Source organism: Agelaius tricolor, unplaced genomic scaffold (assembly GCF_023055355.1).
Source record: "Agelaius tricolor isolate 1412-34295 unplaced genomic scaffold, bAgeTri1.0.p SCAF_16, whole genome shotgun sequence".
Taxonomy (NCBI): Eukaryota; Metazoa; Chordata; class Aves; order Passeriformes; family Icteridae; genus Agelaius; species Agelaius tricolor.
Genome location: NW_027269276.1, coordinates 16,236,110 through 16,262,580, shown reverse-complemented (window position 1 = coordinate 16,262,580; position 26,471 = coordinate 16,236,110). Strand labels below are relative to the sequence as shown.

The following is a 26,471-nucleotide window of genomic DNA, read 5'->3' as shown; positions in this document are numbered from 1 at the left end:
AGAAACAGATGTACAAAACACAGAAAGATAGAACATTTTAAGTTTTAATCCAACAAATGAAGAAGGTCTTGACACAGTAAAATACCACTGCATTGCTAATGCTCTACAACTGTACATTAAAAATAATTGTTGTCTATTGATGTAAAAATAGCAAGTTTTATGATAGAGTAAAACACAGTATAGAAACCATTCAAAATCAAGTAGAAACCTCTTAAACAACTGAGGCATTTATGTAAGTATTTCTCCAAAGGTATTAAACAAAACACAGTTAATACTAACTCTAAACATCCCCCCACCTTCCCCACACTCTGCCCTAATTTAATTGATTAGAAAAATAGTAGTCTCAGTTACTATATTTTGCATTCTTTCAGAACCATCTAGATTCTCCATTTTCTTCAAGTACAGTAGAACAACTCTTCACAATACAGTACTACCCTGAAGTAATTTATTTCCCAACACTACAGAATTTTGACAGCAAGTATTACAAATTAATTGTGAAGGCTAGAAGAGGCCCAGGAAGTTTGCAGGAGGGCAATTTAATTTTGAATGCAAATTATTTACAAAAACATTAGTGTACTGTAATTACAGCATGAAACTTGCAATGCAGGTGATGGGCTTTTAACAAAAGCTTCAAATGAAAGAAAGGGAAGAAAAAAAGATTACAAAATAAATAATCTAAAGTTCTTCATGGTAGAAACGTTCATCATGAAGCTGCCTACCATAATCTGTTGCTTCACTGTTAAGAAACAAATCCTGGTTCTTAAGAATCTCTGCTTCAGAAAGTTTTTTATCATCATTCAAATCCATCTCTTCAATGAGGTGCAGAGCCTGTAAAAGAAACAGACCACCACATGCACAAAGTTAAAACAATTCTGGTTTTTGCTTATTTACATATTATAAAAAGAGGGAAGTTCAGCAGTAAGATGAAGAACCAAATGCAGAGTATTTTATTTGTAGCTCATTCACCAGTACTTCATAGTTCAAAGCTAACAGGCTGTGCAGCAGCTCTACTGGACCACTTATTTCTGAGAAATAGGAGTCCTGGTATTACATGGGCTTTGTTTTCATTTGCTGAACATCTACAAATACTGTGATTTAGAGAATCCTTCTGTTCCTACTTTTCCTGATTGGTTTGGCTCAATGTAACTGAGCCAAAAATAACGGGGACAAACGTCAGCCAAGGGGATTTTAAAAGCACTCTGCATGGCAAAAGCTGAAAGATTAATATGACAAACATCTTGGCCAACACATGTCAATTCCTGAAAATGGAATAGATAGTAATTTTTCTATTTTTAAGTTATTTAACTACCGGGTTTCTCAAGTCATTTTGAAATGCTGAAATGGAAGTGTGATACTCTGACTTCAAACAGCAGTTTATGACTGAATCAATGCTACCTTCTCTTTAGGACAGGTGACTTTCCTAAGCCTTTATATTGCCCAAAGGAAAAAAACTAGCAAATTAGAAAAACAAGTAAAACAAATTATTAGTTGCAGAATTGAGCTATTACTACAGCATGGCCTTGCTCTATGCCAAAATCTGAAAGATTGCTAAGAAGAGCTAAATAAAAACCCAAACCAAGGAAGCTAACACAGATATGAACAGCCCCAGCAGCACAGAGCTCATGTCAGAACAGGGCTATTTCTGTGAACTAAGAACTGAGCACAGCCAGAAAAGGCCATGCAAAGGCTCTCAGATCCCCATTTGCAGCAGCACTCCCAGAACAGCTCAGCATCCCACAGGTCCCACACAGCAGCACCCAGGGCTGCTGCTGCTGCTGCCACAGGGCTGCTCCTGGCCCCAGAGCCCAGCAGGGCACAGCTGGCAGCTCAGGGAGCAGCTCAGGGACTGTGTGTCCGTGTGTCTGTGTGTCTGATGTCTGACACAGGGAGATGCCTCTCTTCCCCAGGAATATGAGACCATGGGAAGACCTGGTGTTCCTGCCATTCTGAACACCAAAATCCTCCAGGGTAAAGCAATGGAAAATTTAGCTGAGAAGTTACTAGAAGAAAGGCAGAAATCCTCTCTACTGCAGTCAGGGACTGGAAACTGCCACAAAAAAAAAGCGAAAATGAGAATCCACTTAAAAGCTATTATGCTGTTCTATCCCTGATTAAACCATTTTAATTAGCATCATCAAAGTTTTACACCATCTTGAATCACAGAGTATTTCCATTTTCTTGTACTCAAAACCAGTTTTTAGTTCTACAATTATGATGATTTATCCAGTTAGAAGAATTACAATCAATTTCTTATTTCAAAATTATGCTGTTTCTTTAGGTAGTGCATCTCATTAGATTTACCTACAACAACTAAAAATGACTTATTAAAATTCTGTACCCTTGAGTCAAAGCAGATAAGCTATTTAAATATGTACAAAACCACTTTGTTAATTTACAAACATTTACACAATTAATAGGAACTTCACATTTGCAGTTAAAGGACCTGCATTCCTTGTCAAAGTGAAAAGAAATTAAAAACATATGCAAAGATCTACTGATATTTTTTTCAATAACTAAGACACGATAAATCTGAATGCTTCTCTCATTTCACTGTGATTCTTCAAAATTCTCCTGCAGTAATTAAAACCTAACCAGCATTCAAGCCACGAACCTCCTCTTGTGCAATCCCCTGGTTGTTGGGTACTATCCAAGACAGCAGCTCTTGAGGGTTGAGTTTTCCATCATGATCCTTGTCATAGTCATTCACAAACCGGTCCTTCTCAACCAGGATCCATTCTGGATCTTCCCTTGCAGCTAGTAAGACACAAGTGTAAAGTTTAAAGCTCCTCTTCACTTTAAAGCAGAGGTTTTCATCTTTTCTCCTAAGCAGATACACTTATAAAATATTACCTAAAAGTGATGTCACTAAACAAAAACAAACCATTATGGGCAGAGGAAAGTAGGGAAAACAATTTCATTTACTGTCAGTATTTATTTGGTTACTTGTTTTATACTTACCCAATGTACAGGTATTGCATCCTGCAGTCTACAGCAATCTTAGACTTGTCCTTAAGTCTTCAAGTAATTGAGAAGTAATTCATCAAAATTATAAACACTGCAGACAAGCATGAACTGGCTTTCTAAGCCTTATGGAAGTCTAAAGTAGCAGGTATCACAAGCAGGTAAGCAACACTTTCAAAATAATTACAATTTCATTATGAAAGAAGAAAAAATGAAGTCTCTCCTTTCTTTCTAACATTTGGTTTTGCAAGGAGATTTTCCCTTTATGCCACAATTCACCATACAGTGTTGCCCCAAACCATGAGCTAATTATGAATCAGAGCCCCCATGCAGCCTATTAGTCACTGTAAAGCGTGCTGCAGGAACACTGCAGGAGAGAAAAGCTGAAGTAGTTTGTACAATCACAGGTGATTCTCAAGTCTTGCTAACAAGTTGTAAGACAAAGCTGTTATCTTCTTTATTACTGCAACAATTTCACTCCTTTCCAACAACATTTATGGACTGGCTTGGAAAAGCTTTCTTTAATGTTAGAGCAGGAAAAAGATAAAGGATTCTGTAGCTGCATCAGAGATCAGTTGTTGTTACTGGCTCTGACAAACAAAGATGGTTATAAAACGTGAAATTCCAGGTGGCTGATTAGAGTGAAGAAAAACAGATTATTCCCCTGGTTCTCCATATCCTCATGTGGATTACACAGTTCTCCCCAGCTAGGATGCAATTCAGAATTAGCACTCTTTTGGGACAAGCAGACTTTCCACAAAACTGAAGTTACTGGGCTTTTTGGAATGGGAAGAATTATTTGCCCTAGCTTTTAGCAAATCAAATGCAGTGTGTAAAATATTCATTGAGAAATATTGATAAGCATCAGGTAAGTATCCTTCTTCTTGTTAAAGAAGGAACAGATTGAGTTTAAGGAATGGCAAGATTGGAAAAAAACAAACCCAAGCAAACCAAAGAGTGAAGGCAGCAATCAGGCTTGTGATAGCTGGAACAGTGCAGTGGCTCCTCACACTTCCCTGCACCCCTCTCACAACACACTCAGCTCAGTCCTCCCAAAGCAAGGCTGGCAGCTGCCTGCTCAGGCTGAGCAAGGCCAGGGCAGTTTACCCTTACATTCCTGCTAGCTGGATCTGCAGATGTGCTCAGCTGGCAAATACAGCTGCACCTTGTTTCAGCTGCATCCTCTGTGGTCAGGAATTCATTTCAGTCTTTCAGAAAACAAGAAGCAACTTGCAAGGAAACTGTGGAATGGGCTACACACAAACCACCACCAAATACACATGGGGCAGACTGAAATAAGGAGTCTACTGTGCCCAGTTCCAGAAAACAAAATTATTCTAAGTCAGAGAATCTTCCTCAGAATCTGTAAGTCTAATGTGAAAAGCTGAAAATAACGGTGCATCCAATTCTCCCCATACCAAAAGTTTCTTTGGTTCCCTCTTTCATGCCCCTTCCCATTTTTCCTTACTTGGGTCTCTTCTGTAATCACCAAGGAATTCTTCCAGGCTAACAAATCCATCACCATCTTTATCATGTTCTTCTAAAGCCTCCTGAATGACAAAGTCCTTTTGTATACATACAAAGAGCAAAATTAGCAACTCATGATCAAGAGAAACAGCACTGAATCATTTTAGAGCAATGACGTATTCCTTAAATGAAAGACTCACTCATTTCAAATCTCTTTTTGTGTTTTATGCAGACTAGTGCAGTAATTGGCTCCTGTGGAATAAAACAGATCTGGCCTTAAGAGTTCAGAATGTCAGATTTCATGAAAACCAAATCTGAAAGGTGTCTATAGAGCTGGAATCCTTCAACACAATTCAAAACTACAAAAGCAGCTGAGAAACATGAATATGTACAAAGTTCTATCATCCAATTCCACTTTTCTTATCTGGTGGATTCACTAATTTGCATTCTTGCAACTTAATTGAACTGTTAGGAGAACTGGCTGGTCTTTTGTCCACCAGAGAGCCAAAACCAAAAGCTAAAATCTCACTGATGAATTTGCAGCCTAACAGAGCTGTGAGGTGGCTAAGTCAGCCCAGTCCCCAAAGCTGGGGATACTTGTGCAATCCGAGCTCTTGGAACAGATTTCAAAGCAAGCACTGAACTCCTGCTTCAGCTCCCAACCTCCAGCACTGGATCCACAAGACATTACCCAATTTTAATTTGGGGTGTCCAAACCATATCCATAACTGCTCCACCTCCTGTGCCACTGAGGCTAAGGACACACATTGAAAGGACCCCCCCACACAGGCTGACAAAGGTTTTCCCCCATAAACCTTACCGTCATGTACTCCACCTCTTCAGGATGCTCAAATGCAATATATTCATCCACATTTAGAGCAGGAACATCATCTCTGTTAGCTTTCTCAAAACGTTTTTTCTCCTTTAAATGAAGCTTAGAAAATAGATTTAGTTAGAGCCCTTACTGGAAAGGAAAAACAACATAATAGTAGCTGGCTCATTAGGATATTAATTGTTTCACATTATCTACTCAAACTATACTGATGTTAAATTTTCACTAAAAACAGCTCACTGAGAGCAATAAGAACAACACTTTTAATTGAGGTGGTTTATTCTAAGAATCACAAAAAACCCGTTTTTTCCAATTTAAGGAGACATTTAAAATGAACCAAAGAGAGATGATAAAAAGACCAAGAATTCTCATTTTGATATGTGCATCCTCTTCTAAAAGTCACCAATTTCTAAAATAACAAACTGGAGTACAATTATTATAATTAAAGGCAGCCATTGCAAATTCCAAAACCTTAACTTCATAATAGATCTACATCTTATTTATGTCAAGGGCTATCTGTAGTTCAGAGAAGGTCTTGAAAGATCATGTATGTAAAGTGTCTTTTCTGAAGCCATTTTAAGGCCAGATTCCTTTACTACAGGACTGCTGTCCATTAAATGTGATAATTTTAAACATTTTAGTGTTTATGTTTATATTTTATGTGATCGTTTTAAAAGTCACTTCTCTAAAATGTTTTAAGTATATGTATTAGTATGCCATTAAAAAATAAATAATATCTGATATAAGCAGGCAAGTTCTTATTTCTGAATGTCTTGCACTTTCTGTCTTCCAGATGTGCAAAGATTTCCTATTTTTTTTCTTGGTTTATTTTGTACAATTTCTTTACAAAATACAGACCCACATCATTGACAACTGATCTCTGCTCAAACTGCAGATCATGTGAACTATAAAAATCTTGGAATCCCATCCTTAGGTGTGCTATGTTATCAGTGTGAGTGATCTGGGTACAGGAGTAGCCAGCAAATCAGAGATCATAAACACTTTACAAATAACCATTTGAAATTGTACTTTTGGTTTGTATCTCACCTATTGACACCTCTCAAAATCAGGCTAAGCTGATGAACACAGAGCATAACATGTAACAAATGAAGTGTAAGATCTTAACTATTCTGCAAAATAGTTAGATGTCCTCTTAGAGAAAAGCTGACCTTAGCTGGGAGTTTAACTAGGAAGGCAATCCAGAAGGATTACAGAAAGCACTATACTGCAATGTAAGCTTGAACCATTGAGGGAGAAAGGAAGTTTTCCAGTGTTTTTTGGGAAGTGATGAGCAAGGCCGCCACCTTCTGGTAAACTCCTGTTCTTACCTGATGTCACCTCTAAACTGTATCTTACTCTCTCATCTTGATCAGAGCAGGACCACTAATCTGAAAACCTAAGGACAATGCTGAAGGTGCCTGACCTGTGATGCTTGTACAATGCTGCTCATTTACAATCTACGTTGGAGAAGTCAGCAGGCAGGAAAATGCAGCAAGCAGTCAAGTCATAACATGAGCAAGCAGTTCTATCCCAGCTTAAAGATTTATAGCTCCCTATGTATCTGTGATGGCAATGGCTCAAAAATGGTATCAATATTTTGACTGGAAGTTCCTCTGAAAGTCTTGTGGTATTTACAAGCTATGTAATTATTCAGTTATGTGACATTCTAACCTTTACAGTTTGTTTCTTTAGTGTGCAAAATCCTTTGTTCACTATATTAGTTTAACTTCTGCTAATATCCTAAATTATCTACTACTACTTTACTAAAAGCAGACAAAGCAATCCTCACAGAAAAAAAATTAACCTCTGACTAGAATAGTCTAAAAACACACTTATTCTCTTTCTGGGAAACATTTACATGTACTTATAAATGTGGAACTTGAAAGAAACAAGTTTTGCTCTGTGGTGGTTCTTGTGAACCTGTTCCCCCTGTCTCTCTTGCCTCTTTCCCTGCTTAAGCATCTACTTTCATAGACCTGACTCACACACAACTTCCATGTTTAAACATCCATTTTTAGCTGTGGGAGTTGCATTTTCATTGCTTAAAACTGTTTGTTTGAATGGCTGTTTCTCTCTGTGGGTCTCTAATGGACAGGCAATGTTACAGCAGGCAGTACTGACAGCCCACACTGAGTGCTTGAGCAGTAACTGAAAGAATGGCTGAAACAGTGCAACCAAGGGGTTAAAGAGCTTCCTTCTGCTCCAGCCCCAGTGGTGCTGGCCCCTGCTGAGGGCAGGACTGTGTCAGGCTGCAGACCTGACCCAATGGATTGCACCCTGGGTTTAAGCTGGTGGCTGGAGACCATGCTCTGCTGTAAGACTGTCAATAGACTAATGTTCCACTCAGCCAGCAAAATACACTCAGGAGGTACCATTTCACTGTGTCTTTATTTTGTCAGTAGCAGCTTTAATACTCCACTACTTTCCTTTAATTACTCCCCTATCTCAGATAGCATAACATGTTAACCATATGCCAGCTGCTCTGCTTTCTCTACCCATCTTGTTCTGTCACAATAAACAAATATTGCTGCCTTTGGCCAACAGCTTCCAGGAGCTGCTGCTGAAACATTTTACCTGGCGAAATGATTCTTCTTCTTGATCCTCCAGGACAGTGTTCTCATCAAAATCAATGACACGATCATACATTTGCAAGTTGTACTCCTTCCAGGACACCAGTCCATCACCATCTTTGTCATAGTCACTGAAGTGCTGCTTAGCTTCTTGTGTAACATAATGCTTAAAAGACTGCTGTATCCAGGAGCTCAGCTCATCTGTGGAGAACATTAAAAATATAACAAAAGAAAGAGAATCAGAATCATCTGCACCATAAAAATTGTGAAGATGACACAGATCTATTCTGTCTGAAATACACTTTGCAATTCAGATGAAAGCATACAGGCAAAAGGTTACTTGAAGCAAACCAGTCTGTTTGCTCCATGCTGTGGCTTTTCCCAAGGTAACTGAATGAGGGAATAGATCACAGCTACAGACTTCAGGGGGTTTGTTAATGGTTATGTGGCCTTGTCTTTTCTAATCTGAAGGAAATCAACAGTATAGCATCATTTCTCATTTCTTTTTTCTCCTGAGCTTTATGAAAATGATGTTGAGTATGGTTTAGATGGACAACTCTAAATCTAATTTGGTATCCCAAAAAACCATTGTTCCAATCACTCTGGGGTTTCTTTTGAAAAATTCACAAACTGAAATAAAAACCACTTTATTTTGTGTCATTGCCTTAATTACCCAAAATAAAATATTAACTACTTTTGTAGTGCTACTTTCCCTTTACTTGGGGCTGAAATCAAGCCTCACATAGTTTGGAAAGGTTTTTTAGCTGCCTGTTTTTATACAAATGTAGCTAAAAGAAATAAAACTTAATATACCAATGAACTGACAGAAATACATTAAAGTTACTTCATTTAGAGAAGATTGGGAGAACATATTCTCCCAGTATCTCTCAGTTATTTTCAGGTGCCTGGAAGGGAAAAACATCTCCCTCTGCATTGCAAAAATTATACATCCTAATTAACTCAACTGAAATCCTGCTCTGAAGAGTCATGATGACTAAAAAGGACTCCTATAGAAATCACTACTTTGACGCAGAAAAATCTTACAGCATTTATTAAATACTAAAGTATCTTATCCTCTCCTTCTTGGCAGAGGCATCAATACAACTTTATTAGGTTTATTTAAATATCCTTGAAAAGCAACAAGGGATTTTTTAAAATACATTTTGAGTATTGAATTTATATTAGCAAAGGGACCAGCTTGCTAACAGATTCTGTGAATTGACTGAACATGCAGAGGTGTGTGTGCCAGCAAGGGTGTGCACAAACCAGCACTGCCTTACAAGAAAATGCAACATTTCTTAAAGATGGGCACCATTAATTAATGGTTTCTTTCCCAGCACTCAAGGTGTGAGGCACAGCCATGTGAACACATATATCCAGTGCCATGAATCAGAAATACTTAATATTCCAACATTAGAGAAGCAGCATTAATATAGTTCATCTTCTCTCACTGTCAGCCTCCAAATGGAGGCACTAGTAAGGGAGATGTTCTCAAGAGTTTTGCAATACACTGAGGAATAACTGAGCTCAAAAAGCTTCAGTGCCCTAAGTTTCTTACTGTAAAAACACATTCCACTGTGAGTTTTACCTTTGGGAAGTGAAAGGAAGGCAAGTTTTCATTAGACTGAGAATCAGATGCAGTAAATACACCATGAGGACTGAGTATGGCTGGAATTCCTATACTTTTATGCAGACCTTTTTCCTTAAAGCCTTCATGTTGTGACCTGCTTGTGGTGTATGACAGGAATTAGCCATCCCACTGAAGCTACAGACTATCTCACCTCTACACAGTCCATGCAGGAACACTGAAATAAGGGTGCAGTTGATTAAATTCAGTGTATAAACTGTAAAGCATTCAAAAGACACTCGATCTTGTCTTTAAAACTGCATTTTGTTCTCTCACCTAGAAAGCTTCCTGCATGTTTAGTGTCATTTTAATTAAATAATGTTCTGGCATTTGACCAAGGATTCTGCTTGCTTTGTGCAAGCACACAAGAGACTTTTTTGTCAAAATCACAGCAGAGCAAAAAAATGTTCATAATGAAGTTTAAAATTAAATTTAGATTATCATAATGATGTACTGAAAGGACCTGAGTTTACCATGGAGCTCCTAAATCTGACTGACAAAAACCTGTCTGAAGAGCCATTTGATACTGTTCTATGATGCAATATGATCCTTCAATGTCACTTGGTGTCATCAGGTATTGAAGCACACTTATGTAGTGTTATGGCTGCATATGTAGTATTATGGCTGCAGTACTTTCTTTCCATCTTACACCTGCTCTCTGATTTGCACAAAACAGGATGACAAACATGGAAACCCACTTGATTCCAAGTAGCTTCAGACATGCAAGATGCAGGTACAAGTGCAAAGGAGGTACCTTCAACTCGATACTGCTCTGACCTACACTAACTCTTGCTGGCCACATTCCTTCCATCACAGAACGGGTCAGGTTGGAAGCAAGCACGGTGGGTCATCTGGTCCACCCTCCCTGCTGAAGCAGGGTCATCCCATAGCACATGGCACAGGATTGTGTCCAGAAGGTTCTTGAGTACCTCCAGTGAGGGAGACTCCACAACCTCTCTGGGCACTCTGTGCCAATGCACAATCTCTGTACAGGAAAGAAGTTCTTCCTCATACTGCGGTGGAATTTCCTGAGCATGAGTTTCTGTTCACTGCCTCCTGTCCAAGTAGTTGGCACCACTGAGCAGAGCCTGGCTCCATCCTCTTGGCACCCTTCCTTTAGGTATTTACACATAGCAGTGAGGTCCCCTCTCAGTGGTCTCTTCTGGAGTCAAACAGAAACCTTAGGCACAGAGATAGCCTCTGTCTGAGCCTGTCAGTGTTTCTAACTCACTGTGCAAGGGATCGTGATGTTTTCCACAGGGATTCTCCCCAGCACAAGAGCCACGGGCTGTGTCACGGGTAGAGCGCGTTCTCCTCCCGGAGCAACCCGGCCCGCCCGGCCCCCGCCGTTACCCTCGCTGAGCAGCCCGTCCGCGTCCGCGTCGATTTTCTTCACGATGTTCCTCAGCCGCCGCTGCTGCTCCTCCGGGCTGAGCCGCGCGTACTCCTCCGCTTCCTCCTGCGGCACAGCAACACGCCCCGTCAGCGGCCCGGCCCGGCCCGGCCCGGGGAGCGCGCCCGCCCCGCGGCCCCGCCGGAGCGGCGGCCGGCCCCGCCTGCCCCCGGCCCACCTGCCCGCCGAGCAGCGCCTCCCGGTCGTACTCGGCGCGGTGCTGCCCGCTCGCCGCTGCCAGCGCCAGCGCCAGGCCCAGCGCCAGCAGCACCGGCCGCATCGCGCCGCCCGCCCAGAGCGATCCGCGGCGAGGGGCGGGGAGAGGGCCGGGGGCGGGCGGGGGGCGCGGCGGAGGGTCGGGCCCGCGGGCGGAGGGTCGGGCCCGCGGGCGGAGGGTCGGGCCCGCGGGCGGAGGGTCGGGCCCGCGGGCGGAGGGTCGGGCCCGCGGGCGGAGGGTCGGGCCCGCGGGCGGAGGGTCGGGCCCGCGGGCGGAGGGTCGGGCCCGCGGGCGGAGGCGGCCGGTGGTGTCACTTGCGCGCAGTGGCAGCGATTCGGGAACAGGAACGGGCCTCTCTCGCCTAGGCTTTTCTGGTCTACCAGCGAAAGGTACCAAATAGCGTCAGGATATACTGAGAATTATCCAACTGCTAAACATCAGTGAGGCCTGTCAGACTTGAAGTGATTTACCACGGTCTGACCGAGTTCGAGGAGCGTTTGGACATGGTAGGAGTGACTATTCGAGATGCCCTGCACAGGACACAGAGTTGGGCTGGATGATCCTGATGGGTCCCCTCCGTCTCGGCATATTCTGTGATTCTATGATTACCAGAATTTCAGGCAAGCATCAACAAACCCTGCAAGGGGAAGATGATCAGGAAACAAAGTGTGCAAAAGCTTTATACCAAAAAGGAACAAGCATTAGTCTTGCTTAAGGACGCAACTCACAAGTAACGTTTCTGAGGCAAAGAGAAAGGGAAGTGAGGCTTTGTAAGAGTTATTAATAACTCGATCAATACAAGTTTTAATAACTGTTCAACACAGATAATAGAAAGCTGTAAAATAAATTTAGCCTCATTGACCACTCAGACAAACTGAAAATACATCGTGTAAATGAGCAGGGGCCTCCCCAGGAATATCATTCCTAACAGCTGTCACATGAAATTGGGATTGCTCTGATCCCAACCCCACTGCGGTCAAATTAATCATTGTTACTGGGTTGAGATTTATGTGGGACCATTGTCAGATTTGGTTTTTTCTCCTTTCAATACAAGAGTATTTTCAAAATTTCTCCTTTAGCCAGAAAGAGGTGAGATTAACCTACCTGTGTTTCCATGAACACCATTGTTTAGGCAGAGCCCCAAGGTAATGGAAATTGCTGCACTGTCCAGTCCCTTCCATGGCGACAGCGATAGACTGATCCCAGTTCACCCCCAATTCTATTAACTGTGAAGAGCTACGACAGTTCATTTTGAAGATCTGAGAGTAAAATATTGCAATAAATCAGTAAATGTGTTATTGCAATTTCCTGCCTGTATAAGAAATGTCTTTCCATTAAAAAATCTAATAGTGAGTTAAGTCTAATATCTTTTATTGGTTTAAATGTCAAATTTCCCATCAGTATTTAATAAATCACATGTACAAAATGTGAATTAAGTCCTACTACTTGCGGCATGTGTAGACAAAGCAAATCCTATGAGCAATCAAGTCAGAAATATGATTTGATTAGTTTCTGAAATAGCACTCAGGATGCTCTGTTTTCTTTGTCTGATGCATTACTAACACTACAAAAATCCTCTTTGCTGTGCATCTCAAGGGTTGACAAGTGTATCAGACTGGACATTTCAGTGCCTACACAACCTGCAAGACCACATTTATTATTATTATTTATTATTATTATTAGGAAATTCATTATATCCCATACAATAGGAAAAAAAAACAGAGAAAAAGCAAAAGAATCAGAGAAAAAAGCAGAGAAAATCATATTCTTCTCCATGTCAAAATACAACAGACCCTTTCCAGCACCCAGTTAAACCAGTTTTGTAATAAAATTCAAGACCATTCTGGTATGAATGCGGGGGGGGGAAAGAGAGAGGTTTTTCTGTTCCCTCCATTATTTTAACCACTTGCATAGCAAATGCATCACTATTGTAAGGAGTATTTAAAAATAGTGAAGCTATTTTAAAATCAGAATATCAGTCATGCTATATAAAAACTTTTTTATGTGGTGAACTTCCTGACTTTTCTGGAAAATCTGCCCTTCCCTCAAGCCAAATCACATGCTGTGTGTCAGAAAATCTATTTGGAGCCCTTCTTTTGGTCACAAAGAAAAAGAGAATGTTAGAAGATCATGTTCAACACAACTTCTCTGTGAGATCTGCAAGTGTAAATTGGGTCTGTTGGACTGTCAGCATGAGAGCAGCTGTCCAGCAGCACAAGCACCAGTTCCTGAACAGTTATTTCTAACAAGTCAAGTTATCCATCTGGTGTTCACTGTAAGTTTTTGACATTTCTACATTTCAGTTTTATAAATCACTGCTTGACTTGAATAAGCCTTACTTAATTTTATTCTAATGTATGTCATTTATACACTGTCAGAATTGATTGACAGTAGCTTTATTTAGATAGGCTTCCATTTTGACATATTTTGTTATTATCACATCAACATTTTAAACTGCAGGAGATGGTTTATCTAAGACCTGCATGCAAAGATTATCCTTCCTTTTTCCATTATAAAAGTTGTTGATTTTAGGTTTAAATAAGGGAAAAAACTGAGCAGCAATTTATAAAGATCATCACATTTAAATACCCTGTGTTTGGATTTCAAAGTGACAGTAATTTGCTTCGGTAGTACCCAAATATAACTTCTTGAATGTTCTAATCGTTTCATAAGACTTTGTAGAAAGTATTTTATACTCTGCAGACATTACTGACCTGTTTTTCTAGTTCTTTGCATTTAGTGCAGTTATTAATATCTGAGGAAATAGGTTATGAGAGGAGATTCTTCTGATGCTGTATCTGATTTGGTATCAAACCAGAACAGCAGGATTTGATGCAACACAGTATCAGGGCACTCAGCCACACACTGAGGAGGCAGCTGATAAATAAGAAGTGCATTATCAAAGGATGGCACTGTGAGGGATTTGGATGGGACCTTCATGGCTCAGCTCTCTGCTCTGAGTCCCAGGTAAGTGATGTATCATTTCTGAGAGGTGTTGTTGCTGCTGCAGATCCAACTGAAGCGTATATGATCTCCCAAGCCATCTATTGCCATCCTTGCAGGACTTTTAATGTTTTAGAGATGACAGCCTGAGCTGCCCAGGTTATCATTTAGACCTCTTTCTTCTTGCTATTCCTGTCACACAGAAGGAAACGGATTATTCTCTTCACATCATGCTTTTACATGCTTGAACACTCCTACCACATCCCCTTTTGTCTTATTAGATTCCACTTGTCCAGTGTTTCCTCACAAATCACATTTCCCAGGCCTCAGACCCCATGAGGAAGGCTGGCAGCCCAGGTGGGCAAGCTGGACACAGTAGCCCAAACCACCCTTCAGTGTTACACCCCAGGATTAGGTGCTTGTCTTATACCTGTACCCCATGTACTGCACACAGTTATTTACTGTTGACTTTTTCTCTGCTCCCAGCAGTGGGGAGGGGCTGGATGCTGAGGGGCTGACTGTCATGACTCAGTGATCACACTGGCACAGTCACATGTCAGGCTGACAGCAGCTGAACATGAGCCCAGGTGGGCAAGAAGGCTGCTGGCCCCTGGGCAGTACCAGCAGCGCTGTGGCAGCAGGAGCAGGGCAGTGACCATCCATCCCCCTGCGCTGGGCATCTGGGCTCACATGGGGGCCCCTCACAACAAGGAAGACATGGAAGGGCTCCAGCGTGTCCAGAGGAGGGAACAGAGCTGGGGAAGGGTCTGGAGCACCAGGAGCAGCGCCCCGGGGGGACAGGAGGTAAGGGTTGGTCTCTCCTCCCAGGCAAGGGTGACAGGATGAGAAGGAATGGCCTCAAACTGCACCGGTGGAGATTTAGGTTGGACATCTGCAGGAATTTCTTCACAGAAACAGTGATTAGACATTGGAACAGGCTGCCCAGGGAGGTTATGGAGCCACTGTCCCTGGAGGTGTTTAAGGAAAGACTAGCCATGGCACTTGGTGCCGTGGTCTAGGTGACAGGGTGGTCTTCGGTCATAGATGGGACTCAGTGGTCTCAGAGGCCTTCCCCAAGCAGATCGATTCTGTGACCGCACCCCAGCGTTTCCTCAGGGGCTGAGGGCAGCCCCGGGCTTGGCCTTGCCCGAGGGGACGCGGGAACCTCCTCAGTGGCTCCCTCAGGGTGGGGCGAGGCGCGGGCAAGGTGAGGGCACCGCTTGCACCGGCGCGGAGCGGGTGGAAGGTGTGGGGCCAGTTGTGCAGCCAGGTGAGGGCACCGCCTCACGGGCGCGGGCCGGGCATGGCCGGGCGGGGCGGGTGGAAGGTGTGGGGCCAGGTGTGCAGCCAGGTGAGGGCACCGCCTCACGGGCGCGGGCCGGGCATGGCCGGGCGGGGCGGGTGGAAGGTGTGGGGCCAGTTGTGCAGCCAGGTGAGGGCACCGCCTCACGGGCGCGGGCTGGGCATGGCCGGGCGGGGCGGATGGAAGGTGTGGGGCCAGGTGAGGGCACCGCCTCACCGGCAGGAGCCGCGCATGCGCGGGCCGGGCGGGCGGGGCCGGCACGGCTGCGGGCGGGCGGGCGGTGGCGGCGGGGTGCGATGACGTCAGCGCGGCGGGACGCGCGCGGGCGGGACGGCGCGGCGCGGCGGAGAGCGTGAGTGGCCGGCGCGCGGGCCCGGCGCGAGCGGGCAGCGCGCGGGAGGCGCGGGCAAGATGGCGGCGGGCCCGCCTCACCCCCCCTCAGCCCCACAGCCCCGGCGGGCGGCTCCGCCACACGGCCCGGCTAGACGGGGCACGGATAGCCTGGTTGCTACAGGCGACCGGGAGCGGTGGGTGTGGGTCAGGCCGTGCCTTGAGGGAGAAACGGGCTGTCCGTCTAAGCCAGCCCCTCGCGGCGTTCCCGCACTGCCCGTGGGGAGAGTCGGACTCAGCCTGAGGGGGGTCCCGGTGCTTGGGACCCCGCCGGTCCTTTAGGCTGTACAGGCCCACCTGTCCAGAGCGGGAGTTGTGTGTGGGGGGAGATGCAGCCGTGCTGAGGAAATTCGCTGTGAACCCGTGTCAAATGCCACATGCTGTATGACTGTTTGCGCCTTAGAAACTGCTAATGTCGTTCCTAGTGTAAAGCCGTGCTCTTCCTTTGCTGTCAGAGACAAAATCACGGCTGACAGCACGGAAGGTCTCGCAGTGTACTCAGGGTCTGTCTTCTCTGTGCAGTTCTCTAAATACAGATTCTTATTTCTGCATTATTTGCAAATGAACTGCACTACTGGGAGAATACATGGATCCTCGTATTCTCTCTTCAAATATATATGTCAGTTTAATGAGCTTTTATTATCCCTCGATTACAATCAATTTGGTGTACAAGAGATGTTTTCTAAGATGCTTCAGTGTTTGAAGACTCCGTGGTGGGTCTGTTCTGATGGCTGAAGTGATGCAGAAATACAATCTTTGTTTTCAAAACCTCCCTTCATCCAACTGCATTACATTTTGGTTTGTATGGGTTTAGTAGGTTGTCTTAAGGCATACAGAGATCCGTGGGCTTGTTGGCACAGGCTGGGCTAAATCCTTACAGAAAATTCAGCTCTTTATGTAATGTGACAACAGGTGAACAGTCTGCTAAAGCAGTGTCATTCATGGTAAAGGCCAACAAAATCTGACTTTGGATCTGATTAAAGGTTAATATTGTCTTTTTACCTGATTTTGAATAATTTAGAAGTATCTTTAATTTCCTTTTAGTGTCTGATTCTTCAGATAAGTAAGATTAGACTGCACTCAAAATAGACTGCACTCAGCTGTTTAGAATTTATTAACCTTAAAGCCAAGGATTTAACTTTATTTCAGAATTGTTAACACTGTTCTGGAAATTCTTGATAAACCTATAAATATTTGCCCCTGTGGACTTTCTTCATTTGTGCCAATGGTTCTGTGTTACACCTGCATAAAGTGTTCACTTTGCCAGAGCTGACTTGTACAGGAGCCTTCACATCTTATAGTTACATAAGAACAGAAGTTTCAGTTTTCTTTTACTTCATCATTAATTAGCTGATGCTGATTGTTAGTGCATCCCTGATTTGTTTTTCTTTCTGAATTGATCACCAACTTGCCCAGTTCTCTGTCACAGGGAAGATGATTCTACTTGCATCACTGTTGTAGAGCAGTCCATGCAATGATTTGTTTGAAAGTTTTGATAGTCTTTGTACTGTTTACTGTCTAACCACATAGAAAATTACATTTTTCTGTAGTGTCAGTCTCTTTTTGTTTTCTCCTTGGACTTTTGGCTGTTTTTAATAAGGAGCAATGCAAACACTTGACAAATAAAATTATCTTCTGACAACCTTACTGTGCTCATCTGATGTACATGACCTAAATGCTGCCAGCAAGCTAAAAGTAGTTTTAAAAGTGGTTGAAGGTAAAATTATTAATTTAATTTTTTTGACACAGGTATGAAAACTCAATGGGGTCATCCAAAAATGTAATAAGTGAGCCTGTTGATGCAGAGGAAGGCTATAACATGATGGTAAGACATTCAGTAGCTATTACACTGTATGGTATTTTTTCAACAGCAAGAAAAACTAATTTTTCATGTTGGGATTAATTAATAAATCAGTTCATTTGTACCTTCTATGAAAGTATTGATTCTAGGAGCTTAATAAATGTTATTCATTAATACTGTAGAGAGGAACCTTCAAAAAGGAATTTTACAGTAGAATAAATCTGAGCATTTCTTCTGTTTTGCATCATTCCAGTTGTGTTAGTATGTGGGGGTTTTTGCATTTATTCTTTTTCAGCTGGCTCCCATTTTAAGCTGCTTTTATCCAAGCTGTGCTGTGGTGTAAGACCTCAATGTTTGGTCACACTCAGCAGTGTGGTGTTCCTGGAAGGGGCTGAGCTTAGAGCTGAATGACTTTGGGAATGCAGTGGATGAAACTGCTCAGTTTGTTGGCATCAGTGTATTTATATCTATGAGCATCATTTAAAAAAGTATCCTCATAAAAGGTCCTTTAGTATTTATACCCATGACAAGAAGTAGCACAGACTAAATAAGAAGCATTTGCTGGTTAAGGCTGAGCTGTTTCTGTCCCTCCTTTGGCCTGAGGGCTGATTGTATGCAGAGCAGAAGGAAACTCCTTTGGACAGCTGGGTAGAAAACAGCAGGGATTCAGTCAAAGCCAGAGGTCAGTGTGTGAGGGAGGGGACTGCAGTGAGCTCTTGTCAGATGGAAAGGCTGTTCCTAGCCCCTCCTGCCCTTGGCACAGTGATTCTCACTTCTGCCTGTGCAGTTCCTCATTGCTGACTCCTGCTTGGGCCCCCCTTTTGACTCATCCAGGTTACAGAGATCAGAATTTTAAGTTAGGCTCTAGTTTCATTATACAAAATACCTTGAAATGTCATGATGAGATACTTATTGTTTCCTTTTAGGCTTTTCTGGCCTGTATAAAAATAAATAATTTGGGAAGTTAGTTTGTTGTGGACTAATGCAAAGTTTTAGACTCACTTCATTAAGCAACAAGGGATTAAAAACCCAAACCAAACTTGCTGCAGCAGAAATGGTCACGCTTACTAAAAACTCCTAGCAAGAACAGGCAATTAGTTTTATAGAATAAGGATAGATTAGAGCCAGTTCTGTACAGGTTCTGGGGGTTTTATGTGCTTTATTTGAGTTGCTTTGGGCCAAGGTATGTAATTTTGCTCTGTTTTCCAAGACTTCACAGATTCAGCAGTGCTGTTTTTTCCTCTGTTGTGTTGCCTGGTCGTGTCTCTGGGCAGGTCTGTGAAGCACTAGATGGCACACTGTGCCTTCCAAAAAGGCAACTGAGGACATCTGGATGAGAGAAACCCAAGTTAAAAACTATTAGATTAGCATTAAAGTAAAAGGAGTTTCTCATTTGTGTTATGTTTCCTGCTGCCTTAAAAAATTCTAGCCACTCATCTTCTATATTTGTTTTTAGTGTAACTTTACTGTATTTTCTTTCTAAAGATGTAGAAGTGGTTGCAGGCTTGAGCCATATGATGGTAAAAATGAAAAGAGGAAAAATGTACCTCCTGATTAGTTCCGTAGAAAATCAGTCTAAAATAATTAGGTTTGTTTAACTTCTTCATGGTTAAGTTAGCCAGTGTTTAAATCTACCATGGTCAGCAGTTTGTGCTATCATGGCACATGACTGTATCATCACCTACATCCTTTGGCTTTGTTGCAAGTTATTGTCTGAGGATTAACTTTCCTACACTGTAGAAGAGGCATCATTTTATCTGATTGACATCTGTCAGTTATACAAATACTTCCTAATGTACTTGGTTTCAAGTGTCTTGTGATGGTGCATCTCCCCAGTGCAAAGAACTGTGTTCATTAGTAAATAAAGGGCATCCCCAGTGTCTCTTATTCTGTCTTTGAGTGGTTGCAGCTTTGCAGTAACAGCCCATCACAGTTGCCAGGAAATACTTTCTAGGTTCTTGTCAGTGAGAGAGCTGGCATTTTATTCATGCTTCAGATGCTTCCCATACAGCTCATGCCTTTCTCCAGGCTCTCACCCATCAGCCAACACATGTATTTGGTCTCTGCTGCCTTTAGCTTGTATAATTAGTTCTAATTGACACAGGGTAATTAAAACATTTGTGAAGTCTGCTGTGATGTCGCAGCAGCATTGTCAAGCAATTAAATGAAAGTGATGTGGTCTAAAGGTACCCACCCTGAGGGCTGGGTAGTTACTCCCATGCTCTGCTGCTGAGTAAATCTGCTTCTGTGCAGAAGAATGGCAGTGAAAATGGATGCATCCACCTGTTTCAGATATTTGAGGAAAATTCAGCAGCTGTGCACCCCACATTGGATGGTGTAGCCACATACTGGATGAAATCAACATGTCAAACCAAAGATTTCTCTTTCTTTTGTGCCCATTGATGCATTTCTTGTTTTCAGGCTTCTTTCCAACGCTCCAACAGCCATGACAAAGTGAGGAAAATAGTGGCAGAAGAGGGACGGACAGCAAGGAACCTGATTGCCTGGAGTGTCCCACTGGAGAACAAGGAAGATGATGGTATGTCTTTAATACTCTTCCCAGTCTTTGCACTTCCATCCCTCTGTCAACTGGAGCTCCTCATCTGGAAATATTTTCCTTATGTAAAATTTCTCTATTTAAAGATGTTCTGTTTAGCATACATAGTGTAATTTAGACGTTTTTTTACAAAATGTGCCTTGTAGTTGGCAGATCACTTTGTAAAACCTTCCAGTGGCAGATTAAAAACTGTTTTAATTTATCTGCAAGTGACATCTAAGACTGTTTTCTTCTGCTGATATTGTCAAGATAGTTGTGTAACACAATGATGTTGTCCTAAAGTGCTCTCTTGTAACTGGGGAATTCAGAATTGTAGGGATGACTTAGAACAATCTAACAAATTGCTCTCTGTGTTCTAAAACAAAGAAATTTGGAAGTTTCTTTTGGGATCATTTCAGCTTTGGTAAATGCCAATGAAGACTTCTCTCTAAAGAAGGGGATATGTGGGGACAGCTTTCCCTAATGCAAGTCCTCAGAACAGTTTTATTACTGTTGTAATACTCTCTTGTGGTATGATGACTTAAGGAGCCAGGAATTGACTTTTATTTTTATCCTACTCAAACTGTTCCAGATGTCTGAATGCTGGTTTTGAGAACTTCATCTCAAATATTTTTGTAGCTGCATGTCCCTGTCCAGGTGCTGCAGCTTTTAAGTGTCTAAAAGTAAATTTTTTTATGCTGTGAAGATGGTTGAACATGAGAACCAGTTGCCTTGAAAAACTGTGGGCATCATCTTCCTTGGAGATGCTCAAAACCTCCCTGGACATAGCTCTGGGCAGCCTGGAGGTTGAGTTAAACCATCTCTAGAGGCTCCTTCCAACCTCAGCTGCTCTGTGATTCTGCCACTGGAAAAGACATTTCTAACAAATGTTATGTCTTAAGGTGCAAGATAATTCACCCTATGTCTGATGCAAAGTTGAAACTGTCTTTAAGCAGAGTAGAAGTGGGGCCCAAAGTATTTCCAGATTCCAAATGACACCTCTGGGAAGGTAGTGATAGTAATGTGTGTGAGGTAAGGGAACATGCAGTGTATTTCCAGTAGTATTTTTGAGCAAGTTGTGAGTTGATTCACTTTCTGTGTAAAGAGTCTGTTATTTTTGAATACTACCTTGCTTGTAATATTATTTTAGAAACTTTAATGCTTTTTCCTTAAAAATGTCTGTGAGTTGTAGATTAATGTTTGCTCTAACAAATTCTGCTAAACCATGATAAATGAATGTAAAAGTAAATTTTTAGCTTTCATTAAATAGTAGTTATGTACAGTAATTAAAATCCAAGTAGCTGTATTCATTCCCTTCTTTTGGTCCTATTAGCCCCATTGTAGTTTTAAAACTTTGTCAGTGGGGCTTTCTTTTTAATATTTCTTAAATTATAAGCTGACCTTTTTGCACAATGCAAAGGATCTGATGATTATTGCCTGATGGAGAGTTTCCCTGTGAAAAGGAACTTGTGGTTAGTGAAAGCCTGGCAGAGGCAGATCCTTTATCTCTTGACCCTTGCCTGGTGTGGGGGTGTTTATGGTGAGCTCTGGTTCATTTTTTACTGATCCTTCCATAGGTGCTGTGTCCCTGAGGGATGACACAGCAATATTATGGATTAGGACACTTCTAACTTGTTCAAGGGTTGTGTAAATCAGGCCAAAGGTTCAGGGTGCCTGAGCCAATCCTGCCACTCTCCTGTACAAAGCAGAATTTTGTGTTTGGGCAGTTTCTTCTGCTCATAATGTTCAGAGGTATTGATTTGGCAGCACCAGTGTGTGATTTAACATTTTAAATTATAAACTGTTATTCATAATGAGATTTTTTTCCAGACACAGTGAAGGTATGAGCACTTTTTATTACTAGGGTTATAGAGGGTTTTATAGAGGATTGATTAATTAAAATGCTGAATTCACCTTTTCCATTTGTATCCTTTTTCTATTTCCTTTAAAAATTGTGTGCTTGTGTTCTTCTTCCCATTTTTTTCCTCTTGCTCTGAAAGACTTGTGTATTTTATATAGCATACATAGATAAAAGAGAAATCAAAACCTTCTGATTCCATACATAGTTCCAGCCAGTAAGCAGTATTTCCTTAAAAAGGAAAGAGATTTCTGGAATGGCAGGTGATAGGTCTGTTGTGTGTTTTGGAGCAGTGTGCACCCCAGTTATGTCAGATCTGAAATTCTAATTATGAATACAGATCAATGCCAATGCCATGACCAAATCCCAGGCACGGTGGGGCTGGTCTGGGAGAGTGACTGTAACACTTCCCAACCATTGACATTCAAATACTCCTTCACAGAATTCAGTAGTACACAGCAGATTCTGTTGGATAAACTAATCAACCCTATTGTCAGCTTGGTGTCTTGGAGGAGTCTTGAAACAGAAATATTCACTCTTCTGGTATTTGTTTCCAGAATGGAATTTGTATTCCAAACCTGCAGCCAGCAGTCACCAATTGCAGTCACATTGCTTTTGCCCACCTTGGAAGGCTGTGATAATTCCAGTGGAGGATTTCAGAATTTTTTCTTTTGTGATTATTTCACATGCTTAGAATTAAGTTTGAGGCACTGAATGCAGATAAGCAACTACACACAAATTTTATTACAAAATCTTAGGTATGATATTAGCAACAGTTAAAAAATTGCGGAGGCTTGACATGTAAATGTTAAGATGGGAAGATATCTCTGGAACTTTGAGATGTGTAGAAAAATTGGAAAATCTGGTATTTGTGACTGTTCTCTTCCTATTCCCTATTTGTTTAAAATCCCTTGGGCTCTTGCCATACAGAATTCATTTGCAGATTAAGCATTTCAGGGTAAGGAAACATATTTTAGTGGTTGAAAGGTACCTGGCACACTCTGGGGGAGCTTGCAGCATATTCCACTGTTTTAGCAAGGAACTGCTGCAGAAAAGAAGTTTTGTGGGATGTGATCAAAGTGATGAACTTTGTCTCTCTTTGGCCACGTGAGGCACTGTGAGAGTCCTGAGTGCACACGTTGGGGTGAGCCCTTGCAGCACGTGGTGCAGAATGTGGTGTGGAGGGAAGGGGACCCTTTAAAGCTCATCAGTCCCAAACCTTGAATTTCACTGGAACAAATGGGCAATCCAGTCTAGTGCAGGTAGGTGAATACAGGGCCACTGTATTCTGGGTGAGACCCTGACAGTAATGTATAAAATTAATTTTCTGCAAAATATATTGCTGCAATTTAATTTAGAGGTGGGAAAACACGAAGAATATTGGTTATATCCATGCTTGAAGGCAGTCATTTCTCCAGGTCCTAGAGTAGAGGTGGCTGGCCTTTGAGTCATGGAGAAATATGTGTGTTGTACATGGCCTTTGAGTCATGGGGAAATATGTGTATTGTACATGGCCTTTGAGTCATGGGGAAATATGTGTAACATAGCCTTTGAGTCAAGGAGCTGTCAAAGAGTATGGCCTTTGAGCAAAGAGCTATGTGTGTTGTACATGGCCTTTGAGTCATAGAAAAATATGTATATTGTATTTGAAGTATTGTACTTGAATATCTGTACAACTGTTAACAAGTAAAAAAAGGAAGAACTATAGTAGAGGTGGCCTTTGAGTCCTGGCAAAATGCACCTATTGTACTTGAATATCTGTCTAGAGGCTTTGCCCCAGAAAGTCCCAGTTGTCCTTGATGAGCTGTAGCTGTGACCAATGAAGATAACTGGGATAAAAGGGGGTGGGCTGGCCAGTCAGGGAGAGCCTTGAAAGAGCTCTGAACTGAGAAAGGCCAACATGCAGAAGAAAGAGTCTGTGCTGTGAAGATCTGCAGCTGTAAGAACATGCTGAAGAGGTATGGGACTTTAGAAATCTGATAACAACAGTGTGGGACTCTAGAAACAGAACAACAACAGGGTCCTTAGCACAGTACAGTTAGAAAAATAGCATCTACTGCTGCTGCACAAACTTTTAAAAGATGTGGTTCAAAATACAATTAGAAACTTCAGTATGCTTCCTCAGTATAAAATTACCATTTCTGCTGAGGGTGTGATGATGAACAGTGTCAAAGACATTGAACCAACATATGCAGTTGATTTCTGCCATAGCCAGGACAGAAATAAAGGCAGCAATTAACTCCTAAATGTGAAGGCAGTTCCCACATTTCCCATACCAGTAAAAGTATCCAAAAGAGAGAGGTGAGCAGGATGGTTGTTGAGGTTGTTAGGTAAAAGATAGCTTCTGAAAATAGGTTATCAGTGGAGGGTTTTGGCAGGTATTGGCACCTCTGCTTTTTGGACAGGAAGATTCACAAATCATAAGCCCTGTGTGCTTCATATTTAAACACCAGACAGGGAGGAAATGGACTTCTAGTGTAAAATATGGTTGTAGCTCCTCCAATGCTGCAGAACTTTGCTACTTTATATATTTCACATGGGCAACTTAATAGCTAAAGGAGATGATGATCTTGGGTCACAATTGTTCTCTCCTTACAATTCAGTCAGCTGCTAGCAGGGGGTGCCCTTCAGGTGTCAGTGAAGGCTGTTCCTCTCTTAGCAATGCCAGTATGGTGTAGCTACACACCAGTTACACACCAGTTACACTGCACATACAAACAGCCATTGGGCAGTGCTGCCACTGCTTGGGAGTATAGAGAGACAAAAGCAGAAATAATCTCATTACCAGAGCCATTATTGTAAAATAATGAACAAGAAAGCTTGAAAATGTGGCTGCTGCTGAAATGCAAAGTTTTTTGGCCTACACACCTTAAGAAAAAGTTAGTCCTTGTCCCACACTATATTGAGTTTGCAAAACCTGCTATTGTGCATCTAAATGTCTGCCCCATATAGGAAGTGCCTGGAAACTTGCTTTTGTCTTTAGAAGGGACTTGTTCAGACATTTCACAGATCTTAGATGATGGATTGTTATTCTGGATTTTATAGACTCTAAAAAGTCTGCAACTTGATGTGTTCTCTGCCCCTTTTTATTTCAGTAAACCCTTACTTGTGGCAAACCTTTTCACTGTGCAAGTCCTGTATGCCACTGCCTTCAAAACCTTGTCTTTGCAGAATGTAAATCACATCAGAAGAGAGATTTGGGTGATTGAAATATTTCTGTTATCAGAAGTCTACCATGGAACTATTCCCCAGTTCAAGCTTTTTAGTGACTAGGAAGGTTTTATACAGGTAGTACCTGAATGATTTTTTTTTTCCTCAATGCTGCTAAATTGAGTTCAATATATTAGTTTATACCTGTTTTTTGGCTAATGTAACATTTAAAAATGAATTATCAAGCAAATCATTTTTAATTTGTTTTAAATGAAAAGCCTTGTTGCCTGGAATAGCCAATGATCCAAACCAGCTGTGCAAACCATCTGTACCACTGCTTGATTAAGACAGGTTTGCAGCTACTTTACATAACCAGAGCAATGTAAAACAGCTGGGCTGCATTTGGGAATTTGGCCTCATCTGTTAAAAACTCAACTGGACAATTCTGAAATTTAAGAATATCTCCATGGTCTAGGAAGGACTATATTCAACTAATGCATTGCTTTGCTTGGCTTCATCCAGCTAAATAATCTTGAAACTTCTCTTTGGATGTAATCTTTGCTAGAGAAAACTCTGGCCATAGTTACTGTTTTGTCTTAACTTGCTTACATTTTTGGTAACTGGATCCTCTGAGTTTTGTGTTGAGCAAGTTTAGATACTTGGAGGAATAATTCTTTTTACATTACCCTATAGCAAATCTCAAAGATTAAGTGCACACAGATCAGGTTGGTCTAGGCTAACACAGATTTTTCTATGCAAAGATAACTCTGAATCAGTTAAGTGCCACCAGTGCAGCACTGAGACCTGGAATCACCCCCTCTGACTGGGAATTTAAACTGATTTTGGAAGCACAGTTGCTCAAGTTACTTTGTATAAACAGTGGAGGAAGACAGGTATGTTTGAGAAGGGATTTCATGTCTAAAGGAGAAGGACTTGTGTCCTGTGAATGTTTTTCTCTCTTCCTTTGGCTGTCTAAATGTTGATGAACTAAATCCTGACCTAAGTTCTGTTTTTTCCCATCTTTCTTGGCAGAACAGCTCCAGAAGAACTAAATCATTGCATTTAGTTTTCCTAATTAATGTATTTCTTGTTTGAATTCTGTAATAGCTGGTGGAGCAATCAATCAAAAGCAGACTTCTTAAAATTTATATAGAAAACTAGTATCATGTTTGACATGTAGATTGTAATTTTATGATTTTTAGAGGCACTGAGAACTCAAAGCTTACCTTTGTTTAATGAAGTCTGTGTGTTTTGCCTTTCTTGTATTTTTTTCATTCTCTAGTGTTTTCTGGCATTATCCACATTCTAAACAGTGGAATATATATTTTGAATATAAAATTTGCCAAACCTCTTAACTCAGAAATTGTGCCCCTCTCAGTGCATTGCAAGATGAGATATGTGCATTTTAGAGTGCTCTATTTAA

The 26,471-nt window shown here is 41.7% G+C and overlaps 2 protein-coding genes across 6 annotated transcripts in view; one reads left to right on the top strand and one right to left on the bottom strand.

Moving 5' to 3' along the window:
• Nucleotides 1–28: 28 nt before the first annotated feature.
• Nucleotides 29–11,188, bottom strand: RCN2 (reticulocalbin 2). Of its 2 annotated transcripts, none has more exons than XM_071441785.1 (7): nt 11,029–11,188; nt 10,811–10,916; nt 7,835–8,031; nt 5,249–5,362; nt 4,430–4,526; nt 2,612–2,754; nt 29–828 (listed from the first exon to the last, which is right to left on the bottom strand). In XM_071441785.1, the coding sequence occupies exons 1-7, from the start codon at nt 11,128–11,130 to the stop codon at nt 676–678; spliced, it is 912 nt and encodes a 303-aa protein (XP_071297886.1). In that variant the 5' UTR covers nt 11,131–11,188; the 3' UTR covers nt 29–675. The 2 variants fall into 2 exon arrangements, with proteins under 2 accessions (XP_071297886.1, XP_071297887.1); XM_071441786.1 differs by having other exon boundaries at nt 5,249–5,350.
• A 3,389-nt stretch (nt 11,189–14,577) lies between these two features.
• The window catches only part of SCAPER (S-phase cyclin A associated protein in the ER), a 142,432-nt gene continuing 130,538 nt past the window's right edge, over nt 14,578–26,471 (top strand). Inside the window, exons 1-3 of one of the 4 annotated variants that reach the window (XM_071441781.1) lie at nt 14,578–14,814; nt 17,453–17,528; nt 19,926–20,043. In XM_071441781.1, coding sequence (XP_071297882.1) covers nt 17,466–17,528; nt 19,926–20,043 — 181 coding nt within the window. In that variant the 5' untranslated portion in view covers nt 14,578–14,814; nt 17,453–17,465. Of the gene's footprint in view, nt 14,815–15,603; nt 15,666–15,765; nt 15,841–16,667; nt 16,687–17,452; nt 17,529–19,925; nt 20,044–26,471 lie in introns of those variants that run through there. The other 3 variants (XM_071441780.1, XM_071441779.1, XM_071441782.1) reach the window with 3 other exon arrangements.

What these genes read in the sequence shown, in the direction of transcription:
- RCN2 (XM_071441785.1), bottom strand. Translation starts at nt 11,130, where the DNA reads ATGCGGCCGGTGCTGCTGGCGCTGGGCCTGGCGCTGGCGCTGGCAGCG. An exon ending in AAGAAGAATCATTTCGCCAG is followed by an intron (nt 5,363 to 7,834) that starts GTAAAATGTTTC and finishes CTATTTTCTAAG; the next exon opens with CTTCATTTAAAGGAGAAAAA. An exon ending in TGATTACAGAAGAGACCCAA is followed by an intron (nt 2,755 to 4,429) that starts GTAAGGAAAAAT and finishes GTGTCTTACTAG; the next exon opens with CTGCAAGGGAAGATCCAGAA.